Source organism: Eretmochelys imbricata, chromosome 4 (genome assembly GCF_965152235.1).
Source record: "Eretmochelys imbricata isolate rEreImb1 chromosome 4, rEreImb1.hap1, whole genome shotgun sequence".
Taxonomy (NCBI): Eukaryota; Metazoa; Chordata; order Testudines; family Cheloniidae; genus Eretmochelys; species Eretmochelys imbricata.
In genome coordinates, this window is record NC_135575.1 from 83,583,813 (window position 1) to 83,601,646 (window position 17,834).

The window sequence follows — 17,834 nt, forward strand, 5'->3', positions numbered from 1 at the left end:
CAGGGATTGCCTTTTACAGTGTGTAACCTTTAAAAAAAACATTATTAGTGATATAGTTATGTTTTGTTTTATAACCTTATGATGATAATTAATGGTGTGACAATAAGGAGGCAGCTGTCACTCAGGCGCCTCCTTCTCCTCCCCCTGCTGGACAAGCGCGGGCACGGCGCGGCCTCCCCCTGCTCCCACCGAGCGCCGGGCCACTAGCGGGGAGGAGGAGCAGAGCAGCAGCCGCAGCCGGAGTTGGCGGGGAGGGTTGGCGAGGAAGTGACCGGCCCCTCTCCCCTCCCCTCCCCTTCCCTCCTGTGCTGCCGGGCATGAGCCCCGGCTCCCTCTCCTGCCGGTGCGGTGCCAGCAGCCGCGGGGCTCGGGGAGAGGCGACCTTCCGAGGGGGCCGCTGGGGCGGGAGATGCGCTTGTTTCCAGCAGCGCCAGGAGCAGCATGTTCCCTGATGCCGACAGCACTAGCGGCAGCAGCAGCAGCGGCGGGCAGCCCGAGTCGGCGGGCGCCGCAGTCTCCGGCGCCCCGGGAGCGCGCAGCCCCGGCGGCCAGTCCTGCCGCAGCAGCGCCCCAGCGGCAGCCGCCGTCGCCGGCGGGGAGGAGGAGGCGGACGACGAGGAAGAGGAGGAGGATCCCGGCTCGTCCCGCCTGATGCTGGCGGCCGGGCTGGGGCTGCTGGCGGTGTCCCTGTTCCACCTGGGGCGGGCGGAGGCGGGGGACTGGGGGCAACCGTGCCTGGCCCTGCTGCTGCTGCGGTTGGCCCTCTACCTGGGCTGCGCGGCGGCCGCCTTCCTGCTGGGCACCTTGCTCGCCTTGAGCGGCCCGACCCGCGGCCACCTCCGGACCCCGCCGGACTTCCCCGCCGCCTGGAGCCGCGGGCCGAGGCGGGACGCTCCGCTCCTGCGGGCAGCCGCGGTAAGTGACACCCCGGGCTCTTCTCGCCGCTGGACAGACCCCCCCTCCCTCCTGCCGATCCCGGCCGTGCCCCAGCTACATACCCTGGGCCCGGCAGCACAGAGGCCCCGGGCACATTTTGAACTGCGATTTCTTGCTCACTCCTGTGTTGGGTTAAATCCCCTCCAGCAGCACGGAGGGGCTGAGATTCCTGCTCTCTTCCCAGCGCAGAGAGACCTCGGGGGAATTGTGTGTGCCCGAAACCACACCTGGGGTGGGGGGCGGCTTCTGTAGAGTTTGCTGGACGTTAATCTTACGCTTGGTCTCTGACAGATGTTGCGTTGTAAATGCTCTGCTTTGACAGCGGTGCTGCACTTAAGTGTTGTTGGCTACAGCTCGGTCAGGGGCTCCTGATCATACAAACTTGTCGCCGGTAAACATTGTATGATGACAACGTTTTCCTGCAACAGTTGAAAACGATGTTTATTCAGGTCAGTTCAGTTCTGCTTAAGGGTATATTTAAATCGAGAGTGCCTTTAGGTAGCCATCCGGATTCCAGGAACAAATGTTCGTCTTCTTGCCATTCCTTTACTTTAAAAAAATATTAAGGGGGGGGGGGGGTTTGTAGGCAAGATACAAAATATTCATGTTGCTTCAATGCAAATGCAGCTGTAGGGAGTGCCAAAGACTGTCCTTGAGTAAACTTTATCATAATACCTCCTTCAGCTCTTACACACCTGCAAGATGAACTTGGGAAAGACATTCAACTTCACATTCTGTTTACCCTTCCAGGTTAACACCCCCAAATATAACAGTTTTCCTGCTGAACTCCAAAGGCCAGTTGTGTAGAGGCAAACCCTGTGTTAACACATACATAGACTTGCAGACTTATTGAGAAATGTTAGTCAAAGCAACTTATTTTAAGCATTTCCTGCCCCAAATAAAAAATCACAGGACTGTGAAAACTATTGCTTGACACGAGAAATTGTTTTCACTCTAATGCTGCATACAGATATAAAGGATGTGTACCATCTGACATCCCAGGTAAGCTCAGTATAGCTGATAGGAGACACATGCTTGTGAACTGCATAGTTCCATGAAAATATAGTGTAGGTAAGTGAAATTCCACAATAATAAATAATGCACTTTGTTATAGTGCATTTCATTAATGGATCTCAAAGTGCTTTACAATGAAGGGTAAGTGTTGTTAGCCACATTTTGGTATAAAACCTAAGAGTTAATAGGATCCAGGTAGTCCTGTTTAATGCTTTAACTTTGGTGTTAACAGCAACTTGAAAGCGTTGTCATTTCTGAATTTCCAGGATGATGTCTGATTCAGCTTTTGACAGCATGGGCCTTTGAAACTGAGAGAGTAGAAAGCCTGTTATAATTCACTCACTAGTATAGTTTGCCATTCTTCCACCTCTCTCATCAAACATGCTAACAAAACTCTACAAAACTTTTGGGGGAGGACTTGTTTCTTTGACCTATTAGTCATTAAAGAGGGAGTAGCAGGAAGGAACTAGTTTTTGACCAGAAATAAATTACCAGGCCTACTCCTGAGGGCTGCTGTCTATTGTTGTACAATAGAAAAGGACAGCGCATTATTTCCAGTAGAAAAGGATTATTCAGCCAGATGTTGGATGCTGGTGACACTAGTTGGCAAAACTGGCATGAAGGCATGTTCAGGGTCCATCCCCAGCAGTGGGTAAAAGTGATATTATATCTGATTCAAAAATGGCTTATGCGTTTTTTTACACTGACATGCCTTCACCTTGTTCAGGGGTTTTTAGGAAGCAAATAGTGTATCTGCGCCATATGTGTGCAGGGGATAGGGTGTGGGTTGCAAAACCATTGAGGAGACACCCATAGGTCATATGAGGAAGCAGCTGTCACGGTCCTAACCTATATTGAGAGGGGTGTCCTGTTAAATATTGTGGCTAATGGACTGACACAGTTCAGCTAGTTTTTTGGGGAGGGATGGGTGGGAACCTAGTGTTTATTAACACTATTAAGTGTATAAATATTCTTGGATATTAACGATAGTTAATATGAAATTGTGAAAACCCATCTGATGCTGAGAGAAAAAGATGTGCCAAGTCTTCGCTAACAGGCTTCAAACTCCATGGTCCATATCTTCAGGTGGAATAAATCAGCCTGAAGTAAATGCAGCTGTGCTCATTTTCCCCCGTGTGACTACCTCCCCCCCCCCCATGCTCACCTAGGTTTTAAATCTCTCACTGCCACAATAGGAAGAAACAAGTTAAGAGGGCATTGAAATATACATACAGTGGAAACTGCTTAATTAGAGAAGATTGAGATTTAAATCCAGAACCGAAGCTAATGTTTTCACTCTGAACAGCACAATAGCTTAATCCAGTGGGCAAGAACAAGAGCTGAAATATCTAGAGACAAATACAGTTGCTTCACTTTATATGCTATATACACATTCTTTTCCTGGTATATTACCTCCCATTTCTCTCTGAAATTTTCTCCTCTCATTCCTGTCCACTGGTTTCATGTGTGGCGCTGTTGTCTCATCACACTTGTTTTGTATTGGCTCTGTACTGGTTTTATCCCGTGGTATTTTTAATTATTTCTGAAAATATTTTAAATTATTTTAAAAACCCAAAACTTCACAGTTTAGTAGCTGTGGCACAGTTACCTTGGTCCAGGGATAGCCCTTGCCCCAGGATCTGATGCCTGCCAAGATTCAATCAGTTATAATGTGCCAGATGTAGTCCAGTCAAGGTCCTTTCCCACGAGGCATAACCTGGCTACCTGAAAGGAGTGGGAAGGAAATGCCAAAAAAAGGAGTGAGGGGATTTCCTCCTTTCCATTTGGAAGCCCCCATCCAAGGCATCTGACTTCCTAGGTCCTACGATTGCAGCTCTGTCTTGTTTTTTTCTGACACAAAATTGCTTTAAGCACCAAGGCTCTTTATGTTGCAGATACATTTTCTTCAAAGAGGATTTTTTTATGGGTACAGGAATCATTCTGATCAGTGCTTGGATGCCATAGCAGTGGGGGCAGTATTAAGAACTTGATAGGTATTACATAAAAATATAGGCCACCCAATAGATTTTGTTGCCAAATCTCTCATTCATCTTTCTTTCTGTAATAATTCGTAAGATAAGATCACCTCTTCCTATCATGATTTCTATAATATTTACAAATCTTCTGGTCTTGCTTAACTGTTGCTTTCCTATCTGTCATGGATCCTTCTGATATCATTTTTCTATCCCTTTCAAGAGCCGGTAATGGGGTACCTGTGAAGCTAGAGTTTCCCAAACTTTGACACATCTTTCCTTTCTTCAAGCACAGAAAAGAATAATCTGGCTGTGTCTAATGCAAAACAGTTTTCTAAAGAGGGTTATGGATGGGGGCAGAAGGCCTTCATTGGAAAAAGAATCTATTTGGAGTGGGTGTTTCGATGTGAGCTCAAAGCAAGCGTGTTAATTGTTCTTTCTTTCAGGGTGACTTCCACTTTAGGCTCAGCAAATGAGGAAACACTAAGTATTCAGTAATAAATATTTATTCTAACTGGAGTTGGACTGAGCTCTCAGAGAGTTGGTAGGAGTGTTTAATTGACTTCAAAGGTCAGGCCCTTATCCTATACTTCAGTTAAACTCTCCATTAAAAAAATAGTTTTGCCAAAGGCCTTGATTCTGCATATATTTATGATGCTTGAGTAGTCCCATTGTTTTCAACAGGTCTATTAATGTGAGTAAAATAACTTACACGAGTAAGTGCTGAAGGATCAGGCCCTGAATAAGCAAAATTTGTGCTTTTCTACCCTTGTTTTGTTTGAACTGTCTCCCAGAGAAGCTATGTCCCACAATGCTAAATGTACTTTGCTTAACCTCGATGGGAGGTGTTAGATTTCAGAGTAACAGCCGTGTTAGTCTGTATTCGCAAAAAGAAAAGGAGTACTTGTGGCACCTTAGAGACTAACCAATTTATTTGAGCATGAGCTTTCGTGAGCTACAGCTCACTTCATCAGATGCATACCATGGAAACTGCAGCAGACTTTATATATACACAGAGAATATGAAACAATACCTCCTCCCACCCCACTGTCCTGCTGGTAATAGCTTATCTAAAGTGAGCATCAGGTTAGGCCATTTCCAGCACAAATCCAGGTTTTCTCACCCTCCACCCCCCCACACAAATTCACTCTCCTGCTGGTGATAGCCCATCCAAAGTGACAACTCTTTACACAATAAGAAAAGGAGTACTTGTGGCACCTTAGAGACTAACCAATTTATTTGAGCATGAGCTTTCGTGAGCTACAGCTCACTTCATCAGATGCATACCGTGGAAACTGCAGCAGACTTTATATATACACAGAGAATATGAAACAATACCTCCTCCCACCCCACTGTCCTGCTGGTAATAGCTTATCTAAAGTAATCTTCAGGTTAGGCCATTTCCAGCACAAATCCAGGTTTTCTCACCCTCCACCCCCCCACACAAATTCACTCTCCTGCTGGTGATAGCCCATCCAAAGTGACAACTCTTTACACAATGTGCATGATAATGAAGTTAGGCCATTTCCTGCACAAATCCAGGTTCTCTCACTCCCTCACCCCCCTCCAAAAACCCACCCCCATACACACACAAACTCACTCTCCTGCTGGTAATAGCTTTTCCAAAACTGACCACTCTCCAAGTTTAAATCCAAGTTAAACCAGAACATCTGGGGGGGGGGGGGTAGGAAAAAACAAGAGGAAATAGGCTACCTTGCATAATGACTTAGCCACTCCCAGTCTCTATTTAAGCCTAAATTAATAGTATCCAATTTGCAAATGAATTCCAATTCAGCAGTTTCTCGCTGGAGTCTGGATTTGAAGTTTTTTTGTTTTAAGATAGCGACCTTCATGTCTGTGATTGCGTGACCAGAGAGATTGAAGTGTTCTCCGACTGGTTTATGAATGTTATAATTCTTGACATCTGATTTGTGTCCATTTATTCTTTTACGTAGAGACTGTCCAGTTTGACCAATGTACATGGCAGAGGGGCATTGCTGGCACATGATGGCATAAATCACATTGGTGGATGTGCAGGTGAACGAGCCTCTGATAGTGTGGCTGATGTTATTAGGCCCTGTGATGGTGTCCCCTGAATAGATATGTGGGCACAATTGGCAACGGGCTTTGTTGCAAGGATAAGTTCCTGGGTTAGTGGTTCTGTTGTGTGGTATGTGGTTGTTGGTGAGTATTTGCTTCAGGTTGCGGGGCTGTCTGTAGGCAAGGACTGGCCTGTCTCCCAAGATTTGTGAGAGTGTTGGGTCATCCTTTAGGATAGGTTGTAGATCCTTAATAATGCGTTGGAGGGGTTTTAGTTGGGGGCTGAAGGTGACGGCTAGTGGCGTTCTGTTATTTTCTTTGTTAGGCCTGTCCTGTAGTAGGTAACTTCTGGGAACTCTTCTGGCTCTATCAATCTGTTTCTTCACTTCTGCAGGTGGGTATTGTAGTTGTAAGAAAGCTTGACAGAGATCTTGTAGGTGTTTGTCTCTGTCTGAGGGGTTGGAGCAAATGCGGTTGTATCGCAGAGCTTGGCTGTAGACGATGGATCGTGTGGTGTGGTCAGGGTGAAAGCTGGAGGCATGCAGGTAGGAATAGCGGTCAGTAGGTTTCCGGTATAGGGTGGTGTTTATGTGACCATTGTTTATTAGCACTGTAGTGTCCAGGAAGTGGATCTCTTGTGTGGACTGGACCAGGCTGAGGTTGGTGGTGGGATGGAAATTGTTGAAATCATGGTGGAATTCCTCAAGGGCTTCTTTTCCATGGGTCCAGATGATGAAGATGTCATCAATATAGCGCAAGTAGAGTAGGGGCTTTAGGGGACGAGAGCTGAGGAAGCGTTGTTCTAAATCAGCCATAAAAATGTTGGCATACTGTGGGGCCATGCGGGTACCCATAGCAGTGCCGCTGATCTGAAGGTATACATTGTCCCCAAATGTGAAATAGTTATGGGTAAGGACAAAGTCACAAAGTTCAGCCACCAGGTTAGCCGTGACATTATCGGGGATAGTGTTCCTGATGGCTTGTAGTCCATCTTTGTGTGGAATGTTGGTGTAGAGGGCTTCTACATCCATAGTGGCCAGGATGGTGTTATCAGGAAGATCACCGATGGATTGAAGTTTCCTCAGGAAGTCAGTGGTGTCTCGAAGGTAGCTGGGAGTGCTGGTAGCATAGGGCCTGAGGAGGGAGTCTACATAGCCAGACAATCCTGCTGTCAGGGTGCCAATGCCTGAAATGATGGGGCGCCCAGGAGTTCCAGGTTTATGGATCTTGGGTAGTAGATAGAATATCCCAGGTCGGGGTTCCAGGGGTGTGTCTGTGCGGATTTGATCTTGTGCTTTTTCAGGAAGTTTCTTGAGCAAATGCTGTAGTTGCTTTTGGTAACTCTCAGTGGGATCATAGCTCTCCAACACGAGTTTCTACAAGCCATTACCCTATGATCCCACTGAGAGTGTGGGGGTGGGTTTTTGGAGGGGGGTGAGGGAGTGAGAGAACCTGGATTTGTGCAGGAAATGGCCTAACTTCATTATCATGCACATTGTGCAAAGAGTTGTCACTTTGGATGGGCTATCACCAGCAGGAGAGTGAATTTGTGTGGGGGGGTGGAGGGTGAGAAAACCTGGATTTGTGCTGGAAATGGCCTAACCTGAAGATTACTTTAGATAAGCTATTACCAGCAGGACAGTGGGGTGGGAGGAGGTATTGTTTCATATTCTCTGTGTATATATAAAGTCTGCTGCAGTTTCCACGGTATGCATCTGATGAAGTGAGCTGTAGCTCACGAAAGCTCATGCTCAAATAAATTGGTTAGTCTCTAAGGTGCCACAAGTACTCCTTTTCTTATTGTGTAAAGAGTTGTCACTTTGGATGGGCTATCACCAGCAGGAGAGTGAATTTGTGTGGGGGGGTGGAGGGTGAGAAAACCTGGATTTGTGCTGGAAATGGCCTAACCTGAAGATTACTTTAGATAAGCTATTACCAGCAGGACAGTGGGGTGGGAGGAGGTATTGTTTCATATTCTCTGTGTATATATAAAGTCTGCTGCAGTTTCCACGGTATGCATCTGATGAAGTGAGCTGTAGCTCACGAAAGCTCATGCTCAAATAAATTGGTTAGTCTCTAAGGTGCCACAAGTACTCCTTTTCTTTTTGCGAATACAGACTAACACGGCTGTTACTCTGAAACCTGTCTTTACACAATGTGCATGATAATGAAGTTAGGCCATTTCCTGCACAAATCCAGGTTCTCTCACTCCCTCACCCCCCTCCAAAAATCCACCCCAATACACACACAGACTCACTCTCCTGCTGGTAATAGCTCATCCAAACTGACCACTCTCCAAGTTTAAAACCAAGTTAAACCAGAACATCCTGGGGGGGGGGGGGTAGGAAAAAACAAGAGGAAATAGGCTACCTTGCATAATGACTTAGCCACTCCCAGTCTCTATTTAAAGGTGGGATTGTGTGTGTGTGTGTGTTTTAAAGCTTAGATTGTTCAGTGAATGCATTAGAAACCTATTGAGAATTACATGGAAAAATAACACATTACATTGAAAGACTTCAAAGAAAGTGTGTCATTTAGTTAATATTAGAATCTAGAAACAGATGCAAAATTTAATGTAAATCAGACTTAATTTACTTTGTGTCTTTGGTTAATTTGTTTGTGTTTTGCTTTTGCTCCTTCACCAAAACCTGAAGACTTATTTTCCAGTAGTTTGAAGATCTGTGTCTGCACAGCAGGGCACTGTATCAAAATGATATTTTTATATGTGATGTATTGAGTGACCAGCTCTCTGTAGACAACACCCCTGATTCCACATCAAGTTAAGTTCTGTGAAGATAGTTGGTTTGTTTTTGTTTTTTCTTCTCCTGTCCTCTCTTTTTATTTTCATTAACTTCCATATGGATGAAGAAAACTTGCAGACCATTCATGGAAGTAGTACAATGAATAAAAGCAATGGTAAATATTTAGCTATAGAAGCTAATATTTATAGGCATACAGTCCTTTCTCACAGATCATAACATGTATGGTTCTAGGCTGTATTTGGCTTTCAATCCTTTAACATAAATAGGAAATATTCCCAACACTTAGAAGGAATTGGTGCTAGACAAGATGCAATAGGACAACAAAGAAATGTAATGTCCTAATTGTACTGTCTTCTAATCAAAACTCTTAAAATTCCCTGGAGATATTTACGTACCAAACAGACACATGCCCTTTCACACAGAAGTTAGAGATGGAAAAGACCTATTAGAATATCCATCTTCCTGTAAATTTAGGATTGTACTGTTCAGCGCCTTGGGTTAATCAGATGTACTAATTTGTGTTAATAGTGTCTGAGATAATTTTGACTGATTTTAAAAAAGTCCCTTGAATGGATAACTAAAAGGGGAAAAAAATAAACTTGTGTGTTCATAGGTTTCTCTTAATGTAGCTCCAAGGAATTGGGAGGCCACAGTAGTGTTCTTTTTCCTTTCTAAATTGTGTTTTGACTCTGAGTCACTTTAATGACTCTTAATTAGTGGGTTGAGTTGCCACACTCACTTTTAGAAATACCAAAACTAAGATGGATGAGATGCTTATTAGAGTCAATGACTATACATTTAGTTGATATGAATGATACTTTATAGAGAGTGGTTTATTTAATCTAACTTGAACTAACAGAAAGGAGAATAAACATGTTTTCCAGCAAAAAAATATGTATTGATCATAACATCACCCCCCAGATTCTGGAGATTAGTGGTTTTACTGTTTTAAATTCACATAAAAAGATTCTTGTGTGCACACATGCCCACCATTGAGTGTCTCTTGAAAATTTAAACCTGATATAGTTAGTCACTTTTTTTGTTTTGAACTTACCTTAGGAAAATATCTTTCACATATAGTTAGCAGGATTCCTTCTTCAAAAGTATTTTATACAGTTATTTTGACTGTGAGATTTACACGCCTCTGTTTCACATTCTGAGGTGGCCAGCTTTTCTTTCAGTCCATATGTAATTTATGTATAATTGATAATGCTATGTACATAGGTCCCTTGTGCAAGAAGAGAAGAATTGCATCTCTCTCCCCAGACTACCTAACTATTGCCTAGCCTTTGGAGCTGCTGGGGTCCAGGAAGATGAGTTTTATTACTTAAATTGTAGAAAAATCAGTAGTGAGATTATTGGAAAATAGAAAAGGAGTACTTGTGGCACCTTAGGGACTAACCAATTTATTTGAGCATAAGCTTTCGTGAGCTACAGCTCACTTCATCGGATGCATTCAGTGGAAAATACGAAAGCTTATGCTCAAATAAATTGGTTAGTCTCTAAGGTGCCACAAGTACTCTTTTTCTTTTTGCGAATACAGACTAACACAGCTGTTACTCTGAAACCTGTCATATTGGAAAATAGTCCCTTGTGGATCAGACAGGATAGCTGGTGGCCTAGACCAATCATTTGTTATGATGTAGAAAGCTGAGCATTCTTCCCTCTTCTGATGAGGAGAATCAACCCCAGGGGTTGGGATGGTAAATAGCAGGAGCCACCGCAGCTATCAGAGGAGGTACACCTTCACATGTAGGTCTCTTTTCTAAAATGTGATCACATGCACTATGTGGAGGAGGGAGGGCTGGGCACAATGTGGAATGGCAGGAACAACATCCTATGCATCTTTTGATTAGGTTTGGATATGTTATTCAGAAACATCCATAATTATCCTAAAAATTATTTTTTTCTGCAAAATCTACCTGCTGAAGCCTAATTTATCCTCCCCCGCGATTCTTAAGAGATATATAGAAAATCACTGATCCTTAAGGTGTCCTGCTATCCACTTCTGTCCATCTTGAGAATATGCTGTTTGCAGTTCTGTCACCACTGCTTTTTGATCATAGGACTTTCTGATTCCAGAAACCAAGAATTCTGGACTGTCTTTGTTCAAGATTGCTCACCAGTTTCTCCTCCTCTGCGTTTTGACATCTGAAGATGTGCTAGTTTGTCCTTATCTAAGTGTTTTGTTAATCTCCCTTTAATGATGTAGTCAGCTAACTTCCCTAATGCTGAAGTGAATCTTATTAATGTGTAATTCATTAAATAAATAAAAAGGCAGCTGGTATGAGTGGGGAAGGGATAGCTCAGTGGTTTGAGCATTGGCCTGTTAAACTCAGGGTTGTGAGTTCAATCCTTGAGGGGGTCATTTAGGGATCTGGGGCAAAAATTGGGGATTGGTCCTGCTTTGAGCAGGGGGTTGGACTAGTTGACCTCCTGAGGTCCCTTCCAACCCTGATATTCTATGATGGCAGCAATCTTCAGAAATATTTCTAGGGTTATATTATGTAGATCCAGTCCTGCAGTGGGAGTTGGGGAGCAAACCCACAGAAGAAATTACCAGAGGAAAAGACAATTACACATTTTCTCCCTCCTTCCTCTCCTCCGGTTTGGCTTAGCTGGCTATGTGTTATTCACAAAATAGCTGCATGGTCCATGGGCCATGTGGATAAAGAAGGTGTGATGGTGGAAGCAGAGGATCCTAGGGGTAGCCACTCTGTACTGTGTTTCCCAAAGAGAATGCTCACCCAGCATAGTGGAAAAGGAGCAAAATTAATGCTGATTAAAGCAGAATTCCTTCTCTGTGTTCTTCTGTCCACCATTAAAGGAGTCGGAACACAGTGTATTTGCTGTAGAAGGAGGCTTGAGGTCAAAAGGGTTGGAGATAAATGCAGGGGATAAATGTAGTAGGTTAAGCTGTGGTCCGTGATCTGTGTGTGGAGTTGAAGCCTGGGTTTTTCCCAGACCTTAATCTATTCAGATTCTTCTGCTTTCGAATTTGCTGGGACCTTTGCGTTTGAGGACTGATTGTTTTCTTCCATACATTCTCATAAAGGAGGAGAGCACAGGGCTATTCTGTAGGCAGGGAATCCTCTGTTAACTTATCATTATTCTTATGAAATTGTGCACAAACCTTTGCTCTGATTCTGAAGGCCTTTTTTCCATTTTAAAGATGTGATAGAACCACTAATGGATGAAAAAGGAATATTGCTTTGTAAATAGATATTTAAATGCTAACGTTACTTTGCTAAATTAGAAATAATTACAGGATATGGGGAAAGATAGTACATTCAAAACATTTTTTTCCTCAAACTGAGTAGTCCTGTCTGTTTAATTTGATACAACTTTAATTTAACTTTCTATAAAGTTGTTATTGTTGGAAACTCCTAGTTGTAGAAGCTAGGGGTTGGTTATGTGTGTGTGTATATATATTTAAAATCTTCAACTCTATCAGTTTAGAAACCAATACAATTAAAACAGTACAGCACCCTAGCATGGACACAGTTATGTTGTAAATTTACGGAAATAAGATATAACAATATAAGCACCCTTATCCTTATAGCTGTTCTTGGAGCACCCAGGCCTGTGATTCACCTTGTTACCGCCTGCCTCTATTGTGAGGGAGTCTTGCTTGTGTCTGGCTGGGTGTCAGCTCCCTAACACCAACAACCTTTCATGCACTCTCCTCTGGGCTGTGGCAACCCTATCTTTTCCTTGCAGGTTAACAATAGGTGCACCCAGTCCCTGAGTCCCTTTGAACTGTTCCCCTGTGATATGCAGCCCCTGATACTGGCTACTTACAGAAATCTCAGATCCTCTGTTTACTAGTTTTATCTTAAACCACCATTCCTGTAAACTGCACAGCACTTAAAACATAAAACAAAAGTAGGTTTGTTTAAGAAAGAATAGAGCTTCAACGCGAAACGAGAGTGTGATGGAAACAAATGGTTACAACGCAAAACAAAATCATACAATGCAAATCTGGGTCTATACTTATTAATAGTTACCTTTTCTGCCTAATAAATAGGTACTCCCCTCCCAAAGTTCAGTCTATTGCAGAGCTAGCTGGCTGGCTTTATAGGAACCAGGATCCAGTTTTTCATGAGAATTCTTGAGGGGTGGGAGCTGTCTCCCCAGTGAATGGATACAGAGTGCCTTTCCTCACTTTGTGTTATGATGAAACAGTCTATTGTCTTTTTTCATAGGCAGGGCAATTCCCTGTCTGTTTTAATGTTCTTTTTGTACTTCTAAGTGGTTTCAATTATTTGTAATTGTCTCCAATGATTTTCCACTGAAAGTCGTGGGACGGCACAAGGGTAGACAATTGAGCCTTGGATTACATCTTGGACTAACCAGGGTGGGGTGATTTCCCCCCTGCTTGAGTGGGCCATCACTGAGACATATTATCCCCGGTGACTTAAGTTTTAGTCCAAGCCCATAAAGCGTAACTATATGGAAAGTATATTATTTCTTAAATATTACCTGTACATACGTACATTTGGCAATGGTTATGAATTTTGACTGGTTACAAGTGTTCTGTAGATACTTTATATATTGCTCCTATGAATATTCTGCAAGACATTTCTTTGGTGTAATGGGTTTATTGGGTCTGAGGCTAGAGTTGTTTGCAAAGAACAGGGGACCCTTTGCCAAGGGGCCTCTGTGTCACAAACTATGTCCATGCTAGGTGGTTGCACTGTTTTAACTCTCATGTCTAAACTGAGAGTTAAAATGATACAAAAAGTTTGTAGACCAGTCCTTAGTATGACTGATATATAACTTCTTTGATATCTAAAAGTGATTTAAAAATATCTTAAATTTCTTAGCGGTTAGTGTGGGTCTTTTGTGAATGAAAAAATGCTTACGTATTGTTCATAAGGTATTTCTAGTAGGAAAATTATATATCCTTCTCAGTTAAAGCTGAACTCATGGAAATTTTACTAAAACATCATCAGAAGCAGCAACTATTGATTACCGAAGTTCATTCTGATGTTCATGTACATCATGAGACTGTGACAATAAAGAAAAATGTTAATAGTTATAATATTGGATAGCGCAAGCAGATGAGTCATTTGATATTGGTTTTTGTGTATTACAGTCTTTTGCCTTTTGGCCCATAGATTAAAATTGAAAAATGCTTTGCACAAAATATAGTTATATAATGTACTGTGACAGGGTCGGGCCAGATGGCTACAGGGGAATAATAGAAGGCAGATATATTAGCCCCAGGTTAAGTAGGTCCCTTTTCCCTGGGTAAGGTAACAGGGAAGGTTCCAGAACAATCAGGACTCTTCTGGAGACTATTAAGACAGACAGGCTGATTAGAACACCTGCAGCCAATCAAGAAGCTGCTAGAATCAATTAAGGCAGGCTAATCAGGGCACCTGGGTTTAAAAAGGAGCTCACTTCAGTTTGTGATGCGTGTGTGAGGAGCTGGGAGCAAGAGACGCTTGGAGCTGAGAGAAAGTGGACTCTTGGAGGACTGAGGAGTACAAGCATTATCAGATACCAGGAGGAAGGTCCTATGATGAGAATAAAGAAGGTGTTGGGAGGAGTACCCGGAGTAGAGGGCAGGCTCGGGTTCCCCCCAAACCTCCCAACTCCTGGTCAGACACAGGAGGAGTCGACCTGGACTGTGGGTTCAGAAAAATGGCCAAGCTGAGGACTGCCGTGAAGCTCCAAGGCGAGCAAATCCTCCAATAAGTGCAAGACCCACTAAGGCAGATGAGGAACTTTGTCACAATACATTGTATTCTGAGTTCTGTACTGGTTTTATTTTTATTGCATTAGTGTAATCGAAAAAATTGCTAATTTTCCTGTGCATGTGGGCAGAAAACTTGAGGGCAGAACAAGTATGTGGTGGCTGATGTTTATGCCTTGAACGTGTTGTCTGATTTGTAGTGTCACATTTTTTAGAATTGCATCTGACTAATCATGCAATAAGTTGCATATTAGTATGTCGATACTGCGTTTTGTTTACCTTGACCTCCATACATCTCCATCTCCATAGTTAATATATCTACTTAATTCTTTACAATTTAATATTTCAACTTGAGTTATGTTTAAAACAGGTTTTAAATTAATCAAATTGTGTCATACCAATAAATTGCGTTAGTTTGGTAATTTTTTCATTAGGAAGACTGATCAGATAGTAAAACAGTCTAAGGCTGGCTCAGTGCCAGCTTGGATTTCATTTCAAGCCTCCAAGGCTCTTGCTGTCTGTATCTTACATGATTCCCGTCAGTAACAGATAAGGTTGCCAACTTTATAATTGCACGAAACTGAACACACTTGCCCAGCCCCTGTCCTGCCCGTTCTCTGAGGACCTGCCCCTGCTCACTCCATCCTGCCTCCCTCTGTTGCTCACTCTCCCCCACCCTCACTCACTTGCTCATTTTCACTGGGCTGAGACAGGGGGTTGGTGTGTGGGAGGGGGTACAGGCTCTGGGCTGGGGATGGGGCTCTGGGGTGGGCGCAAAAACGAGGGATTCAGGTGTGGGAGGGGGCTCCAGGCTGGGGCAGAGGGTTGGGGTGCGGGGGGGGGGGGTGAGGGCTCTGGGCTGGGGATTTGGACTCTGGGGTGGGGCCGGGGATGAGGGGTTTGAGGTGTAGGAGGGGGCTGGGAGTGGGGCCAAGGGGTTTGGAGTATGGGAGGGGGCTCCAGGCTGGGAGAAGGTACAGGCTCTGGGTTGGCAGTGCGGGATCTGGGTTGGGGTCAGAAATGAGGGATTCAGGGTGTGTGGGGGCTCTGGGCTGGGGTTGGGATGCAGGACGGGGTGCGTGCTGCAGCTGGGTATAGGCTCTAGGGTCGGGCTCCAGATGAAGGGTTTGGGGTGCAGGAGATGGCTCATGGATGGGGCAGGGGGTTGGGGCACAGGAGAGGGTGCAGGCTCTGGATGGCACTTACCTTGGGCGACTCTCTGGAAGTGGCAAAATCTCCCTCAGGTCCTAGGCCTAGGTGTAGCCAAGGGGCTCCCGTATGCTGCCTCCGCCCTCAGGTGCTGCCCCCCGCAGCGCCCATTGGCCGCGTTTCCTGGCCAATGGGAGCTGCAGAGCCGGTGTTCAGGGTGGCACCTCTGGGTGGGGCAGCGTGTGTAGCCCCCCCTGGCCACCCCTCCACCTGGGAGCTGAGGGACATGCTGCCGCTTCCGGGGAGCCGCGTGGAGGCAGGTATGGAGCCTTCCTGCACTGCCAACCGGACTTTTAACGGCCTGGTCAGCAGTGCTGACCAGAGCCACCAGGGTCCCCTTTCGACCAGGTGGTCCAGTTGAAAACCGGACTCCTGGCATCCATAGTAACAAATGACAAATGTGATACAAAAGATTCCAGCCAGTGCATGCTTCCTTTTCTTATGTAAACAAACACATGCAGGAAAACCTTAAGAGGCAGAAGTATTTTTTCAAATCAGTGTTCCCTGTTTTAGTGGCCTCATACCTCTCCTTTTTTCTCCCTCCTCATTTGTATCCCAAAGTAAGTGAGAGTTCAGAAATCGGTAAAATCTGTCTTAATGGCTGCTGATTTATTATAATCAGAACTTTAAGGCATTGTCTCTGTTGTGTTGTGACTGTCAAAAGTTTTCATGTAGACACAACCATTAAAAAACTGACAGTGTCTCACTGGGGGGAGGGATAGCTCAGTGGTTTGAGCATTGGCCTGTTAAACCCAGGGTTGTGAGTTCAATCTTTGAGGGGGCCATTTTGGGATCTGGGACAAAAATTGGGGATTGGTCCTGCTTTGAGCAGGGGGTTGGACTAGATGACCTCCTAAGGTCCCTTCCAACCCTGATATTCTAGGATACCAGTTAAGCATATAAGATTTGAAGTCAGTGAGAGCAGGATTAGGCCCATAGTAAAGATGTGCAAGACTTTTTTTTTTTTTTACCTGAGCAGGTAAGACTGTATTGCTTTAGGTGGCAGCATGCTGTGCAACTGAGGTTGTGTCCAAAACAGACCCTCTGAAGAAAAAAGAAGTGTGTTACTTTTAACCCTTAGAAGCTGTAGTGATGCTTACCCATTTTACAAACAGACTGACATCTCCTGGATTGATAGCCAGTTGTAACATATGTTGGTTGGCTTGGGTGTGTCTGTACATTTCTTCATAGCAAAAAACATTTCAGTTATAGTCCATAGTTTTCTCTTACTCATAACATTGCAAAAATTTTTTCTTTTATGCTCAAATATTCAGGGCTGGCCTAAATCACAGGCACTATACGCATGTGACTAGGGCCCTGGCATCTGGGGTCGCATGATGTCAGAATCTCAGCTTTGGTATTAAAAATTGTTTCTAGCGCTTATGGTGATGAAGAAAACTTAAAGAGCCCCTGTGACCTAAGTGTCACTGAATCAGTAATGTGTGCCTAGTCAGCAAACAGCCTCAAATAGTAGTTTGGAGGGGTGTAACTTTCCTCATTAATTGTAATGGCACGTAAACTCCGAAACCTGCTATTCTGGAGGGCTCCCTGATTATACCATTACCCCAGCAGAGGACTGTGCCCTTGCTGCCTCCACACCATCATATGTAGAGGGGCTCTCTAACACAGAGTCCTCTGCTTGCATAGATTGCATATCTGATCTCTCCTCTGGAATAGACCCAAGCTCACCTTAAAACAGGAAGCAATGGTTCGAGGAGAAGAGGAGGGCTGCCCAGAGAGAAGAGGTGGTGGGCCTTAGTGTAGAGGGTTCCACAAAAGCTCTTATACTGTGCTTACGCACTTCATGGAAGTCAATAGATCTCTTTATAGGCCCTAAGAGCTGAGGTACCACATATGGCTGTGTATGGGCCTCTGCAAAATATCAAGTAGACTTTTTCCCATAGAAGTTTTTGCTTTGAAGTGTCCTACTCTTTAAGATTTAAGGGACTGTACCTACTATTTCAAAACATTCCCCTTTTTTTGTCTTTATGTCTTTGCAGTCTCCCTATGTCAGACCTGCATTGAGCCATCTAAATACAGAAGGTACACTGGTTTAACCAAAGGTACATTTTAAACTGTTATAGTTAAACAGTGTAATCAGTTCCATACATGGGTACCCTTCAGGGTGGATTTGATTTAAATCATGATTGATTTAAATCACTAGTCAGGAAGACTTGATTTAATCATGGATTTCTACAT

The 17,834-nt window shown here is 44.1% G+C and overlaps 1 protein-coding gene across 1 annotated transcript in view; it reads left to right on the plus strand.

Annotated features, from left to right (window-relative positions):
- The first annotated feature begins 398 nt into the window (after positions 1 to 398).
- SNX25 (sorting nexin 25) overlaps positions 399 to 17,834 on the plus strand; it is a 169,415-nt gene continuing 151,979 nt past the window's right edge. Inside the window, exon 1 of the mRNA XM_077815548.1 lies at positions 399 to 915. Coding sequence (XP_077671674.1) covers positions 442 to 915 — 474 coding nt within the window. The 5' untranslated portion in view covers positions 399 to 441. The remainder of the gene's footprint in view (positions 916 to 17,834) is intronic.